The sequence below is a fragment of the Dromaius novaehollandiae genome, chromosome 25 (genome assembly GCF_036370855.1).
Source record: "Dromaius novaehollandiae isolate bDroNov1 chromosome 25, bDroNov1.hap1, whole genome shotgun sequence".
Taxonomy (NCBI): Eukaryota; Metazoa; Chordata; class Aves; order Casuariiformes; family Dromaiidae; genus Dromaius; species Dromaius novaehollandiae.
This window is the reverse complement of record NC_088122.1, coordinates 1,567,695-1,582,450: the sequence shown is the minus strand read 5'-3', so window position 1 is coordinate 1,582,450 and position 14,756 is coordinate 1,567,695. Positions and strand designations below refer to the sequence as shown.

Genomic DNA, 14,756 nt, shown 5'->3' with positions numbered 1-14,756 from the left:
CTGATCATCCTGAAGGGCCTAATCCGTTCTGCTGATAAATGCATGTAGGATACTAGTACCAAGGACCTTGGCCAACAAGGATGTTGTGGAGTTTCGACATAAAAATACTGTGGCAACCTATTGTTGTACCCTCAAGATGCTTAACTCTACCCTCAGCATGATTAACTGCAAGAGCTGAGAGAATTGTAGGATTTTTTTTTCTTGAGTTGACTTGCAATTGATAGTAGGAAAGGTATTAGTTTAGACTAAATTAAATGAAATACTGGAAAGCTTTGGGGGTTGGAAAAAAACCACAAAACAAATTGACACCTGTCCACCTAATCTTCCTTTTGAGCTATAATATTTTTTTTTCACTTTGGGGTTTAAAACTTTTTTGATTATTTACCTTGGGCTCATTTCAAACAAACTTCAAAGTTGATTCAGCTCAAAACTTTTTCACTTGAGAAATGCCAACACTTCATTTGAAAATGTTGGTCTTTCAGCAACAACAGAAAAATCAAAGTTGCAGCTGGATGTTCTCACTCAGTTTAATCTCTTCCTTGAGGCGAGTTGCCTTCGCTAAAGACAGCACTTTCAGAGGAACTGGACCATAGGTTAAGTCTTCAGCAAATAGGCAGTGAAACTTTGGTTGTACGTGGCAGTGGTCAGGGCAGAGAGCTGGGAGCTAAGAATCCAGAGTCCTGGTTATTCTGTCTAATTTGCAGTGTTTGGGCAAATTAACCTAATCTCCATCTGCTTTTTGCTTGACTGTAAAAACTGCATTAATTCCTGTGTGTAAGAGTTAAAAGGCATAACAGAAGTGGATAAAACTTCTCCCCTGACTAAATATGCACGTGTGTGCATACATATGATAAGTAGTGAAAGTAGGATCTTTGGTATTTTTAGAAGTCTCAATTCATGGATGATGGTCAGTTTGGGCTTGAGTGAGGGAAGTGGCAAGATGTGCAAATCCATGTTAATAGGACGGAGGGGTTTAGTGCCCTTGAGCAGCGCTTCTCAAACTAGATCGCATAGCATTAGCAGTCTGCTGGAATGTAAGTGCATGAAACCGTATCACCTTTTGTAACGTTATGAGGAACTTTGAGAATTTAATAGGCTGCAGCCCAGAAAGCATGGACAGCAGTTTTTCAAATGTCTTTAGCCTGACTCCTTTTCTTATCTCTCTCTTTTTTTTTTTTTCTTTAAGCTTGTCCCCTTTCCACGCTTCTTTCCTTCCCACATACATGCGTGTGTCCAGTCCTCTCACCTTCCCAGGTTCCTGCATCTCCAGCTTCTGTCTGGCCCATGGTTCTCCTTGAAGGCAGCATGTTGTAATTCCCTGTTCTCTTACTCCCAGAAAAAATGAACTTGTCTTTGAACCCAAGCCAGCCTGGCCCAGTCTTCTCCTGGATCTTTTTGATCCTGACTTCCATTGGCTCAAAATAGATATTGCATTCATCACATCAGCCAGAGAGGAGAGACAAAAAGCAGATGAATATTCCTGGGGCTGCTTTCATGTGCCCCATTCTCTCTCACTCCAGTTATGGCTCACCTCTTCAGTGTTTGCAGTACAGCAGTTCTGGAGCTATTGAATTTCATGGATTTTTTTGGTTGAAAATGTTACTCAGAACTGCTTTTTACCTTTTGAATTCCCTGCAGGATGTGAGAGAACAACCTCTGAGCATGTAGCCAGACTGCTATCCCATCCTTACGTATGTCTGTATTGCTACCTAAGATTTCAGATACCGCTTTAGCAGCACACTAACCGACAGAAGAAAGCATGCATATAAATATGCCAGAATAAAAAAGAACAAGTGAATTATCTTCTGTTTTGCAGACCTCTTCTACACGTATACCAGGCACTGTTATTCCTCCTCCATTGGTCCGTGGTGGGCAGCAGACTTCTTCAAAGTTAGGAACTCAGCAAAACACACAGATAGTAATGCCACCTCTTGTCAGAGGTGCACAGGTAAGTATTTGCCTCGTGGTAGATCTACTCTGTTTTTTTTTAGTCATCCTTCTTGTCCAGAAGGATTCTGTGTAGTTCTTGCAGGATTTTAATAGGGCTAGATATATTGCTGCTCAAAGTTCCCACGTCATTCCAGTTCATGCTTATACATTCTGCTGCTCCATAACGCTTCCAGTGAACCACGAGAAAACTTTGTGATGATACGGGATATGATTCTTCCTTTAGCTGCACCAAAAAAAAATTGTCTTTTTTATGAAAGGTACTTTACAGGCTTCCAGCTTTACCTGCTGTTTAGGAAAGCAGCAGCAGAGGAAATGAAACTCATTGTTCTTTCACTTTTTTCCTTGTTATTCTTCCTGTCTTATCAATTTCACCTTTTAAAATGCTAAAATTCACTTTTTTCCCTCATTGTGTCTGTCTTCAGATTGAAAAAGAGCTGCTGAAATGAGATAGTGAGTTGGAAATCTGAAGGTGCTGATTTGTGAGGTTGTTATCACCTACGAGAGAAAATAGTGGTGTCACTAAAGGAGTAGGGACACAGTATTCAATTTGATATGTTCTTCCAGAGTTAAGACTTCTGAGAGATACCAGGAAAAAAAAATGTTTTCTTGTTAAATGAGGATTTATTTTTCAGTAAAAAGGTCTACTTTTATATGTTGCATAGCCAGCACTAAGGAAGAAGGTATAGCATTTGGTGTTTCATTTTCTTTGTTACGATGATTGAGAAAACCTGCTCATTCTGTGAAATAGCTTTTCTAATGCCTTTAAAATGAAGCAGGCTTAACGACTGTGCTACTGAAAGAGGTTAGACTTGAAAACTAGATTTTTGGTGCAACTGTTTTGGCCTTGATATGATAGCCTCAGACACAAGCATCTCTTTTGATGTTACGTTCTTCTAGTTTCATTTTGACAGAGGGAAAGGGAAAAATACCACGTTTTGACAAGAATGTTAATCATCACGCTTTTTTGCGTTCCCTGCCTTGCCTCATTTCCATTGTATCATGTCATCCCATTTGGCTTCCACCACTTATTTCTCACTATCTAATCCTCCCCATCCTTCATGGAACCATCACATCAGCCCATTTCTGTGTCTTCCCAGCAAATCCACAACATCCGACAGCACTCCAGCACAGGGCCGCCTCCGCTGCTGCTGGCACCCCGGGCATCGGTCCCCAGCGTGCAAATTCAGGGGCAGAGAATTATACAACAGGGTCTGATCCGTGTCGCCAATGTCCCCAACACCAGCCTGCTTGTCAATATCCCACAGGTGAGTTCCAGAGCTTTGCGCCAGGCATAACGTTACTCTCGAGAATACAGGTGAGCAGCTGCAATTACCGCTTGTCTGGTTACTGTATCTAACTGGTGTTGCCTGCTGTCCTCTAAGTGACGTGGTTGCTTATTACTGCAGTTATCCTGCTCCTTCTTCCTATGCAAGCCGCTTCTGTGTTTATATTCACCTTCTGTGTACAGAAATGAAAAACAAAATACAGATAATTGGGAAGAAGTATACATTTTAGTGATCTGAATGTTGGGCCTGAGTTTTCCCATTTGGTATTTCATTATGAAACTGTCCTTTAGAATATTCTCTCCTCTTCTTTAAGAAGCATAAATAAAATGAGTGCTCTAGTAAACAGAACTCAAAATGGATTAGCACTCCTATTTTGAAGCACCAAAGGATACTGAAGCAGCAACTTAACATCTATTACTGATATTGGCATGCAAGTAGTATAGATAAAAGAAGCACAGGTTTTTGTTTTATAATTATAAGTCATGACTTTGCCAAAGTCATAAGGAAAAGTACTCTTCCCCCCCCCCCCCCCACAAATTTCCAATATCTAAAAATGATCAGAAAGGAAAATGGAGTTACTTAGAAAAAGGATAAAAGGATTAGATAACATATTATTTGTAATAGAAGATGCAATATTGCAATATCTAAGCTTAGATATGTATTGCGATCTGTTTGGTAGCCCGCGTAAAATAAGATTTAGCGGGAGATGGTCTTCGTTGCGTGCACACATACACTATTACATCAAACACTGGTTGCCCTTCCTTTTGACTGTCTCAGTAGAAAGGAGCATGTATTTCAAAAGGGCTGAACAATCTGGCGCTTGTCACTGACCAAGATGTGTCACATTTCCTTCAAGGCTTCACCAACTTCAATAAAAGGTACAACTGTGACGTCAGCTCAGGCTAATGCTACTACTACCAGCGCTGCTTCTATCGTGAACTCCAACGACTCGCCAGCCAGCCGGCAAGCTGCTGCCAAGCTTGCCTTGCGGAAGCAGCTGGAGAAAACGCTGCTGGAGATCCCTCCTCCGAAGCCACCTGCACCAGAGATGAACTTCCTGCCAAGTGCAGCTAATAATGAGTTTATTTACTTAGTTGGATTGGAAGAAGTTGTGCAGAATTTGCTGGAGACTCAAGGTGAGACAGCATTAAAAATCTTCCTCGTAGGTGAAGAGAGAACCTTTCCCATTTAGACCCTAGTTAAATAACAGGCAGCAAGCAGTTTCAGACCTTGCATGATTAAATTTTCATAGTCTGTCTAATCTCAGATTCACTTTCTCTGACAGTTTTCAAATTGCTTTATTTTACTGCATAATTCTAAAATTTCACAATGGTCTGATTTCTTGTATGCTAGACATTAATTATAAAGATTTCTCTAAAATGCATCCAGTTTTCCCTAGGGCCGTTGACTTCCTATCATCCACTTGTTTGTCCATCAACGCAGAATTCTCCAATGATATATTTTCAGCAGATTGCTTACCAAGATGTTCACAGGCAGGAATGAGATAGATATCCTAGAGAAATTGCCTCCAAACAAAGGAAAAATCCAAATCTAGCCTAGTTTACGTAGATGGAGCAAACGTGTAGAATTCCCTGTTCCCACACGTTAGGAGGAGATAGCTTTCACTTTCATTTCATAGAATCTGCAGGTGGAGCTGAGCTAATGTGATTGTGTTCTTCAGGTAAAGTTTCAGTTGCTGTATCATCTCGCGAGCCCTACATGTGTGCACAGTGTAAGACTGACTTCACCTGCCGCTGGAGGGAGGAGAAGAATGGAACCATTATGTGTGAAACCTGTATGACATCAAATCAGAAAAAGGCCTTGAAAGCTGAGCACACTAACCGACTGAAGGCTGCTTTTGTAAAAGCACTGCAGCAAGAACAGGAGATTGAGCAAAGGATACTGCAACAGACTGCGTCTCCTGTACAGAGCAAGTCGGAGCCTATAGTGCAGCACCACTCGCTCAAGCAGGTAAGGATCTGGCTGTAGGAAGCCACATCTCGGTGATGATGGGGCAAAGGTCCCACAGCGCCTGGTCTTCCAGGCATGCAGCATGGGCACTGTGGTGTTTGGCGTGCAGATGTGAAGCAGCGGCATGAACTTCTTGTTCTGTTTGAGCTCCACAGTGTGTGCTTGAGTTTAAGCTTAAAACTGTGCTGTTTAAAATGTTGTTCCGTCATATCGTGATGATACCTAAACTACCTTCTCTGTACCTGAAGAGCGGAAGTTGGTGATGTCCTTCCTGCAGGGTCATTGTAATTATCTAGGGTTTTTAGCTCGTATCTCACAAAGTGTGTTCCTGAATTTTTTTAGGATGTACTAAATGGGAAATTTTGCTCCAGTGCAAATACCCAAGAATAGATTTACCTAATACAGAAAAAAATCTGACTTGAGCCAGGAACAACTAACAGTTTTTGTGAAGTTTCAAAGTAATCGGTAATATCCATGGCAGAGACTGGATCTTTTTCACTTTGTAAAACCATGTTTGAATTGGAGGAAGATGGAAACTGCTTAAGTGCTGCTTTGAGTTGAAATAATCAAGGTGTGCTGATGATGACAGGGGAGAAGTGTTGTCTGTGTATGGAGATGCTTACACAGCACGCTTGCTGCTTTGCAGTTGATTGAAAGCATCTGTAAGAATGGGGAATCAGAAGTACAAAGCTGATTCTTATTTAGATGTAGAGATCACTTGAAATTGTTAGCCCTGAGACTAATAGTCCATTCCAGATCTACAGAGAGAGAGAGGGAGGGAGGGAAGGAGAGAGAGGAATGCAGTAGCAATTGGTCAGAGCTATTGTACCTAAAAGAGGAAAAAACTGCTGTGCCTGGCTTACTCTTTGCTGTCTTGCCAGACTGCTAGCCAGATGTCTCGAGGTCCTCCTGGAGCTCCACGAGGAGTGTTGCATGCATTTAGCCAGTCACCCAAGTTGCAGAATGCATCGTCTGCAGCAGCACTTGGGAGTAGGCCAGGTAAGCATGCTGAGAGACCTGTCAGCAAGGGCAGCGCTGCCACCTGGAAGAAGACTCCCATCAATACAGGTAGATTTTTCTCTAAAGTTTCTTTTCTTTGTACTTACTAGCTGCACTCTGTCCAACAATCATAGTTCTTTGGGTAAGAATGCTTCTCTTTGACACTTCCTGCATGAAGACCTGACGATACCAAGGCTTTGCTCTTAGTGTGGTTCTTTGCACTTGCTCTTGGTGTAGTTTATGCTCATCAGAAGTGATCAAATGCTACCATATAAAAACAGTGCTGCTTTACACTGTTACGTATAGATTTAATGTGATACCAAACTGTTCAGCACGGACTCTGTATGCACAGTCAGTACTGCACTGCAGGAGTTTGTCAGTTAATTATGGGAATTTAATTCAGTTGTCTAATTTTGATTGTTGTTTGCTCTTTGCTGTAAGCAACATACAATAGATCTTGTTGCTTTAGGTAAAGCTACAGTACGTACTCCTAGAATTCCTCATGATTTGGACTGCTAACTAAGCTGTTGCTCTGATACAAACTGGAATTTTAATTTCTAATTTTACTTTGGTTTTGGCTATAAAGATCTGACTTGGGAAGAGTAATTTTGTTTCCTTAAGTGATAATCAGAATGCCTAGGAAGGAAACACTGTAGCAGCTAGCTCTTTTGTGATGTCCTTTCTTGCCCAGTATTGAGTGGGTATTTCTTTTCTTGAGGTTAATCTAGCATTTAAACATAATTTTGTTGCAGAGAGTTGCTCAAATCTAATTCCTCATACAAAGTCTTGCTACTGTTTGTTCAGATGATTTTGGAAGCTTTCCGTTTCTGAAGGTGTCTGACCTTATGTGACCAGTAGGGTCCAATGCTTGCTTAGATGTCAAAAGCATCCATTTTCGTGTGGGTAAAATGCAGATGTAGCAGGGTTTTTCCACTGTTTTTTTTTTTTCCCTAATGCTTTTACTGTATTGTGATGCTTGTTCTCCTCTCTCTTTTATATTTTATCAGGTGGGGCTTTACCTTTTGTTAATCCTAGTTTAGCTGTGCACAAGTCGTCTTCAGCAGTAGACCGCCAGCGTGAATATCTCCTGGATATGATTCCCCCACGGTCCATCCCACAGTCTGCCACGTGGAAATAATGCAGAGGAATGCCCAAGAGGAAGACTTAACCTGTTTCTGCCATCCTTTTTATACCACATTACAGTGGAATCTGCTTTAATCCCAGCTGGATATGCCCCAGGCTTCATAGGATGCAAGAAGACCACTCCTCATCCCATCGAGTGCTGCTGTCCCTGCTATGAGAAAATGACACCACGTGGGTGGGAAAGACTTGAGCTCATTTGGTTATCAGATTCTTGTGATTGACTGATGATGAAGGCTGTCAGGGAAGGGGAAGAATTCTTATTTTTTTGGCTTTATGTATTTAGTTTGGATTTTTTTTGTCACCAGCACAAAAGGAGGACTAATGACTCTCTGCCTTCGGTTTCTTTATTAATAACTACCCATTCACCAAGAACATGGTGTTCATTCGCAATCAAGCATGGATGTCAGTTCAAGGAAAGAGGAATTTCAGCCTGATATTGCAGATGCATTTAGTGAGCCGAATTCGTGTTTGCTTTTCTTCCCTGCCCCTCCTCAAACCAGGAAGGCAGTCTACAGATTATAATGTTTCAAAATCGTCTGATGATGAGCTAATGATAAATAAGTGCACACTCAAATTCCAGTTGAGTATGTTTTTCTAAGGGACTGGCTGCCACCAAAACTTGTCTGGTAGGTGGGAACCAGTGCAGGAGTCTCTCACTTTTGTTGGATTCTGTTTTGAATAGACTTTGAACTTTTGGTAGTCTAAAATCTAATTTACTGAATAGACAAACACCTTTGTTCAGTCTTTCTAATTCAGCGAAGAGCAGTTGGGCCTTTCATATGTTCCCAGAGACTTAAAAGTGAAACTGTTTTTGATCTTCTTTTGAGTTTTTTTGTTGTTTTGAGAAATTTTATTCAAAAACTAGGAATTCCAGAAGCTGCACGCAATCAGAAAGGGTGAGTGGAGGGAGCAGAGGACTGGGAGGCCGCAGTCAGGTAACAGGTCCTTTCCTCTGCCGTTATCCACTGAGAAGCAGTCTTTCACGCTCCGTGCTTTAGTGGTGCGATGGCCCTACCAGCACGTGTTGGGCATGTTTCGGGCAGGACTGCCTACCTTGATCCCTCTAAAATTCCGTTCTTCCAAGCGCACCAAGCATGCTCCTCTGTCCCATCACTTCAGTATTTCATTTTTGATAGAGCTTTAGGTAACCCTGCTTTAAGGACAGGTTTCTGTGTGGTTTTAATATATTTTGGGGATTCCACAGATTGAATTCAAATTCATCAGGTCCAGTTTTTCTTATCATCATCTTCTCTCCTTCTTCCCTGTGCTTCTCCCAAATTAAAGTTGAATTCAAGTGGCAGAAATACATGCCTTACTACTTAGGTTGCATATCAGTACTAGAAGTAGTGCTGATAAGAATTATTTGCAAAAAAATATATATATATCTATATATCTATATATAAAAGAAAAGGGGGGGAGGGGTTACTATTCAGTCTATGCTGAATCTATTTTCTTAGCAGTTGCAGTTAGATCTCACTTTAAACCAACTACTGTATAGGGTTGTCCCTCTTACGATCTAACTATTGCATAGTGAAAAAGAAAACTCACATTCGTTTTAGCCCCTGTTCTGTTGTGTGAATTTCAGTATTTAGAGACTCTTGAAAACTGTTCAGTAGCATAGAAAACCTAGTTTTACAAAATGGTATTTGTTGCTGTATAAAGCCCTAGAATTTCAATCTGACTGTTTTTTGTTTGTTTTACAAATGTATATTAAGAGCTAAATGGGGATGAGAGGAATTAGTTTGAGTTTTTAATTTTTCTTTTCATTCCAAGATATTTTGGACTGGGAGATGTGGAGAGAGAAGTTGAGTGCATTTTATTTTTGCACTTTGAAAAATATTATGAAAGTGTTTCAGTTCCTTAAATGTGTAGAGTTTTTTTGTTTTTTTTTTTCTCTCTTCTGACAAATGCCTGCATTATCGCATCACTGATACAAATGTCTAGTACTATTAAATGATCTGGGAAAAGTGCATTTGTTTAAAAACAAAAAAAAACCCTAACTTCTCAATTAAAATTCAAACTCCTTTTATGGGAAACCTGGGCAATTTAACAATTTCCTTCCAGTACTGGAGTAGCTTTGGCTTCAGCTGATGCTGGAAAGAGGGGACTGGAAGGAGGGGCAGAAGTATTAAAATCACCTGTTTTAAAAGCTATGTCAAAACCTTTTTGGAAACTGCTAGTTCAGTACAGCAGCATGTAAATTTGAATTTCAGCTCGGTGGATGGGGAGACTTATTTTAAGATCCAGAAGTGTAAATAAAAATGAGTTTGCGCATACTCTTAAAAAGTTTGCTCCCTCAGCCACGCTAGCCTGGAATCGTTTTCATTCAATACATAATAAAACCCCACAAATATAATCCAAATGTTTTGGGGCAGAATTGTTTCGGAGGCTTTGTAAAGGAACGTAAAATATTATGTGGATATTATGCTGTCGGGGCCCAAAACAGTTTTGACATTGTTTTTAATCTATGCTTCTTGGAGTGCTGCAGGTAACTTAGAGTATATATTTATTGCATATGCGTTTCTGCAAAGTTTTAGATAAATGCACCAGGAAAAGACTTAAGTGGTATACATGTGTTAAAAGCCAGAAGAATTGCTTCTTCCTTTATAGTCAAAACTGCGTATTCAGTTGAGTAGTGTTTTACTGGGCTAGTTAAAGTATCATATGTTAGGTTTAGAATAGTTGTTAAAACACTTGCTACAGTCTTTCCAAATCTTCTCTTCCCCATTCATATGTTCCCCTTTTTGCAAAAAACAAAAAAACAAAAAAACACAAAACCACCAACAATGAACAACAACAAACAGAAAAGCTCAATTAGATTGAGTCCTCAGATAGTGACGTTATGGCCTAAAGGTTAAATTGTTTGGGAATTGTGGAGGAGGGGAGTTCTAGACACACTCTCAAGAACAAATCTTTGGTTTATTTGTACTACTGTCATGTTTGGGATTCCTGCCACCTCAAGGGCTACTAGTTGCTGCTGCCGAGCTGTCCAGGACAGTGCAGACTGCGGACGCACTCGCTTGGGCCTCGAAGGAAGTAACATCATCCGCCCTCTCCTGGAAAAGACCATTTTCCTTAAAGCTCCCTCAGAGCAAGAGACTGAACGTGCTGCTTGACAGTGTGACCTGTAAATTGGTATCCTTCAGGTGGAATATACTGCGACATGCCCCACGTCCCCTTTCCCCGACCCTCCACTGCTTTGCTGCAAACTGCTGCATGAGCTGGTTTGACGTTGCTCAGAGGCTGCTTGCTTCCCCCTCTCCTGGGGAGAGGGTTAGAGCAGCGTTGGTTCTTGCAAGCCATATAACCTTTCTTTGAGACGTTGCAACTACAAGATTTTATAATACAGTAATAATGAAAATGACTATTGTACTTAGATTTTAGCAACTTGTGAAATAAACCCCTGATTTTCATTTGAACCAGTGTTGCAATTTGGGAGCTGTGTGGTTTTTTAATTTTATTTTTTTATAACCTAATTTATTGTCTGTTTGATTTTTGAGCATGGGCTGGATTACAGTTCTCTGCTCAGAAACATGAAAAAGTGGCCTGGTTGAACCTTTTATTTTTATAGTGCAGTCAACTTTGACAGCTTTTCCAGTTCATGTAAAGTGTGACTTTGCTAATTTTTGTATTCTAGGGATTCCTGTAAATGGCATTCCAGCTGTAATATTGAGGAAGACTTTTGGTTAATCTTAAATTCAAGATAGTTTGGGGTTTTTTTTTTCTATAGATATTTTTATTGTTGTTTTAGGAACCATTCATTTACCTCTGACTTATCAGACGTAGTTACCACGTTTTTGCTTACTAAGAAAACAATTTTACCAAAGTACAGTTAAGAATTGAAACTGGGGGACTTAGGCTGTAGAACCTGGTAGAGCAGAGGAGGCTTTGACAGGTCTCATCGGAAACCCTATTCGGCTCATTTGTCACTTTCTCCTTTTGGAAGGAGGGGGCACAGAAGGCATTTTTTAATAATAAATATATAAATATATATAGATATATATATAAATCTATATTTTTATATATATATCTATATATATAATGCAAAAAGACCTCAAGGAACCGCAGTAGTGTTTGTCTGCTTAAGGCAGAGTTACGCTGTATATTGCATTTAGCGAAATAACTTGCATTGTGCTTTTTTTAAAAAAAGAAAAAAATTTATAATCATCTAACAGAAGTGTAACAGAGTAACGTTACGCCAGCGCAGGGTATGTTTTTGTCACTCGTATTTATTGTGACTCTAAATCTTTGATAATAAAACAAAAATTAAAAAAAAAATTCCCACTAAAACCTGATAGTCAGTTTCCATGGCGGAAGAATCGGAAATCGGTAACTGTATATTGTATTGTGAGGGATTTTTAGTATTTGAATGACAATAAACAAATGGACAAACTGTGGCGTCTGTCTCTCATTTCAAGTATGTGGATGCTTCGGGGAAATCTCGGAAGATTTCCTTCTGCCAGGCAGGAGACGCGGCTGCAGCTTCTCCGTGCTCGGTGGCTGTTCCTGGCGGAGCGGCCGTGCGTCTCTGGCTGTGCGCGGCGGTGGCTGCAGACCTCAGACCTAAACCACGTCACCCCGCCAGTCTGGTCGCGACAGTCGGCATCTCATGGCAAAGCCAGCGTGTGGAAAGGGTTCCTGTCTTGAAATACTTATTTTGTAGAAGTCTTCGTATGTCAGTGATGCTTCGTTATTCAAAAGCTCTCTGGGTAGGAACCCCGAGGTCGTGATTTGTGCCTTTCCTCGCGGGCGGGGAGTGTGTGTGCAACTTCTCCCCTCCGACCAGCGCTGATGACAGGAGAATGGGGATGCAAGGAAGGGGAGGAGATTAAAATCTAGGTGGAATTTTAAGAGCTTAAATTAAAAGCCCCAAATTGATTAAACTCCCTTGCAGATACAGTCTCTGGGTGTGAGAGGCACGTGTGCTTCCCCCACAAAGTTTGCAATTTTAGAAATGAGACACAAATGCATCTCCGGTGGACCTCGTTTATCCTGGAATTGCTGTTTTGTGTTAGCAAGCGGGGGAAGTATGTTTATTTAAATATACTCCAGGACAAATCAGCCAACCTGTGGAGGAAGCCAGGGGATCGCTGGCCTCTCGAGGGGAAGGGGAGAATGTTCCCGGGAGGTTTTTGGCCCTGATTCTGGATCACCGGCACTGGGCAGTAGGTTGGGAGCAGGAGGGGGGTGGTTTTGCAGGATCTCTGATCCGCCCGAGCTCCTAAGGGAGCACCGGGTGCGGAAATGCCCCGCGGTAAGCGGCCACGGTCTCACCCGCTCATCCACACAGCTCTGCCCCGCGCCAGCTCTGCGAGCCCTGCAGCTTCTCCCGAAAGGACACGTGTGCCAGGGTCGCTTGTTTGGAAGGCGAGATGATTGGAAAGAGGGATGAGACTCTGCTCCTGCTCTGTAATTAAGACCAATTTGAGAAAGAGAAAAAAAAATTCTCAGTTCAGCCTTGGCAGTTCAGCTTGCTGTATGCACATGTGCGTTTTTGGTCTTTCCCCTGTCTATATAATGGACAACTTGGGCTTCATTCATCCGGTGGATCGAGTCTGGGGCATTTTTTATTTTTAATACTGACTGTTGGTCGCAGTGGCCTGTCGGGTGCACGTTGGACTTAGGCTGAGCCGCTGGGCCCTTCTGCAGAGCCGCCAAGCTTGGCTTTGCTGCTCCCGCAGCCTTCGCGACTCGCTGTGTGTGCACAAGGCAGCATCAAACCCTTCCCGCACAGCACAGTCTGGGCAACGTTAGTGCTGGAAAGCCTCTGCCTCCGATCAGACATCCCAGTCTCCTCCCGCCCGCAATGTTTTGGTTGTCATTTCCATCGCAGATGTCTTGGAGCCCGGTAAGAGCTATGCGCTTATACAGCATAGCAACGGAGGAGTCTGGCTGAACCGCAGCCCTCTGATGCAAACTTAGCAATCGCCTTACGCGAAATAGGAAGACGTCATTTCAAGAAGCGACGTTTGCTGTTTGACAAAGCTCTTGCTAGCCATCGTGGTGCAGATGCTGGGAATCACCGAAGGAAAGCGTTTTGTTCTCAGTAAAAGCAGGAATAACTTGTTTTGGCGTCGTAACACCGCATTTCGGGACTGCGAGAGCTGACGAGATGGGAGCATCGTGCGAGTCATGCTGAAAGTCTGCGGTGGCAAAGCTCTAGCGAGAAAGAGGTCACTGCTGCAGAAATCAGCTGTGTGCGGCCCCCACAACGTGCACATCTTCCTAGGAAGATCCTATTCCGAGAAGAGCTCTCCGATGGACCGTGCTGGGCCGTGTCTGACCCGAACCCTCCTTCGTGTTCACAGGTGGCCGAGACGTTCAGCTCTGTGGGTGGTGGTGTTTGTCTGGGGTTTGGGCTTTTGGGTCTTTTACAAGTTGCTTCTGACCTTCTAGAACAGGGAAATCTCCAGATTTCTGAATATACGAGTTAAGGAACCAGTTTAATCCAAGCTACTTGGTTTTTTCCAAAGCTCTTTAACCGCCGTGCTAGGAAAGGTTCTCACGGAGGAAGTCTCTATGCAAAACTGCTGAAGCGCAGGCTCTTACTGCTAGGCTATTTTGGTGCAAGAAACATCAAGCTAATGTGGATTAAAGCGGCAGAAGGCTGTAATATCAAAACCTGGCATGCTCAGGGGGCAGCTGGACCAGTTTCCCACCAGAGATTGTCTGTAAAGGTCCTGTACCGGGCAGGTTAGCAATTTGAAAGCCGGCGAGGTGATTATGTGGTGCTGTGTGTGCTCATTCACAAACCGCTGGCGCCGAAGGGTTAAGTCCACTGCAATCCACCCTGCAAAACGCCGAATTCGTGGGAATTCGTGGGCCGCGGGGATGTGGCTCCCCTGGGTTACGAAATTCAGCCGGTGGAAATTGCAGGGCCACGGCCACGGCACGGGCAGCCCCGGCAGCCCCCGAGGCCGAGCGGCTCCGGCGGCCGTCGCAGGGGCGGCGGGGGGGGACCATCTCCTTGCAGCCCCCGTGCGACGGCAGAGCAGGCGCCGGCTGGGCCCCGGCCCCGTCACTTATGAGCGGACGGCGCCTTCGGAGCGCTGATGGGGAGCCGCGAAGCCTTGAGTCGTTCGTCCTGATAACTTGGGAAATACTGCCTGCACCCAGCTTTATTTTTAATATTTTAAATAAATAATTTAAAAAGAATAATTTTATTTTTATTTTTAGCCGGTAAACTTTTGTAGGGGTTTGCTCAGTCTCTATTTGGGGGTTGCTGTGTCGGGATAACCTGCGTGTGGCAGACTCAATCCTTGTTGTACCTTCCTTCTCCCTCCCCAGGGCGACTTGTTTCCTCCCCGCGAGACCCGAGAGAGGCTTCCTCTGCGTGTGAACCCGACTGTTCGACCGCTCGGCCAAGCGGTCTGAGATCCCAGCGCGGTCTCTCCTCCTCGCCCAGGC

At 43.0% G+C, this 14,756-nt stretch overlaps 1 protein-coding gene across 19 annotated transcripts in view; it reads left to right on the top strand.

The window, feature by feature from the left end:
• Nucleotides 1–11,742, top strand: part of GATAD2A (GATA zinc finger domain containing 2A) — a 71,808-nt gene extending 60,066 nt beyond the window's left edge. For 16 of the 19 annotated variants that reach the window (XM_064497467.1, XM_064497473.1, XM_064497460.1 and 13 more), the window contains 6 exons: nucleotides 1,817–1,948; nucleotides 3,027–3,215; nucleotides 4,093–4,372; nucleotides 4,918–5,207; nucleotides 6,089–6,275; nucleotides 7,214–11,742. In XM_064497467.1, coding sequence (XP_064353537.1) covers nucleotides 1,817–1,948; nucleotides 3,027–3,215; nucleotides 4,093–4,372; nucleotides 4,918–5,207; nucleotides 6,089–6,275; nucleotides 7,214–7,344 — 1,209 coding nt within the window. In that variant the 3' untranslated portion in view covers nucleotides 7,345–11,742. The remainder of the gene's footprint in view (nucleotides 1–1,816; nucleotides 1,949–3,026; nucleotides 3,216–4,092; nucleotides 4,373–4,917; nucleotides 5,208–6,088; nucleotides 6,276–7,213) is intronic. The other 3 variants (XM_064497475.1, XM_064497466.1, XM_064497472.1) reach the window with 2 other exon arrangements.
• Nucleotides 11,743–14,756: the final 3,014 nt, after the last annotated feature.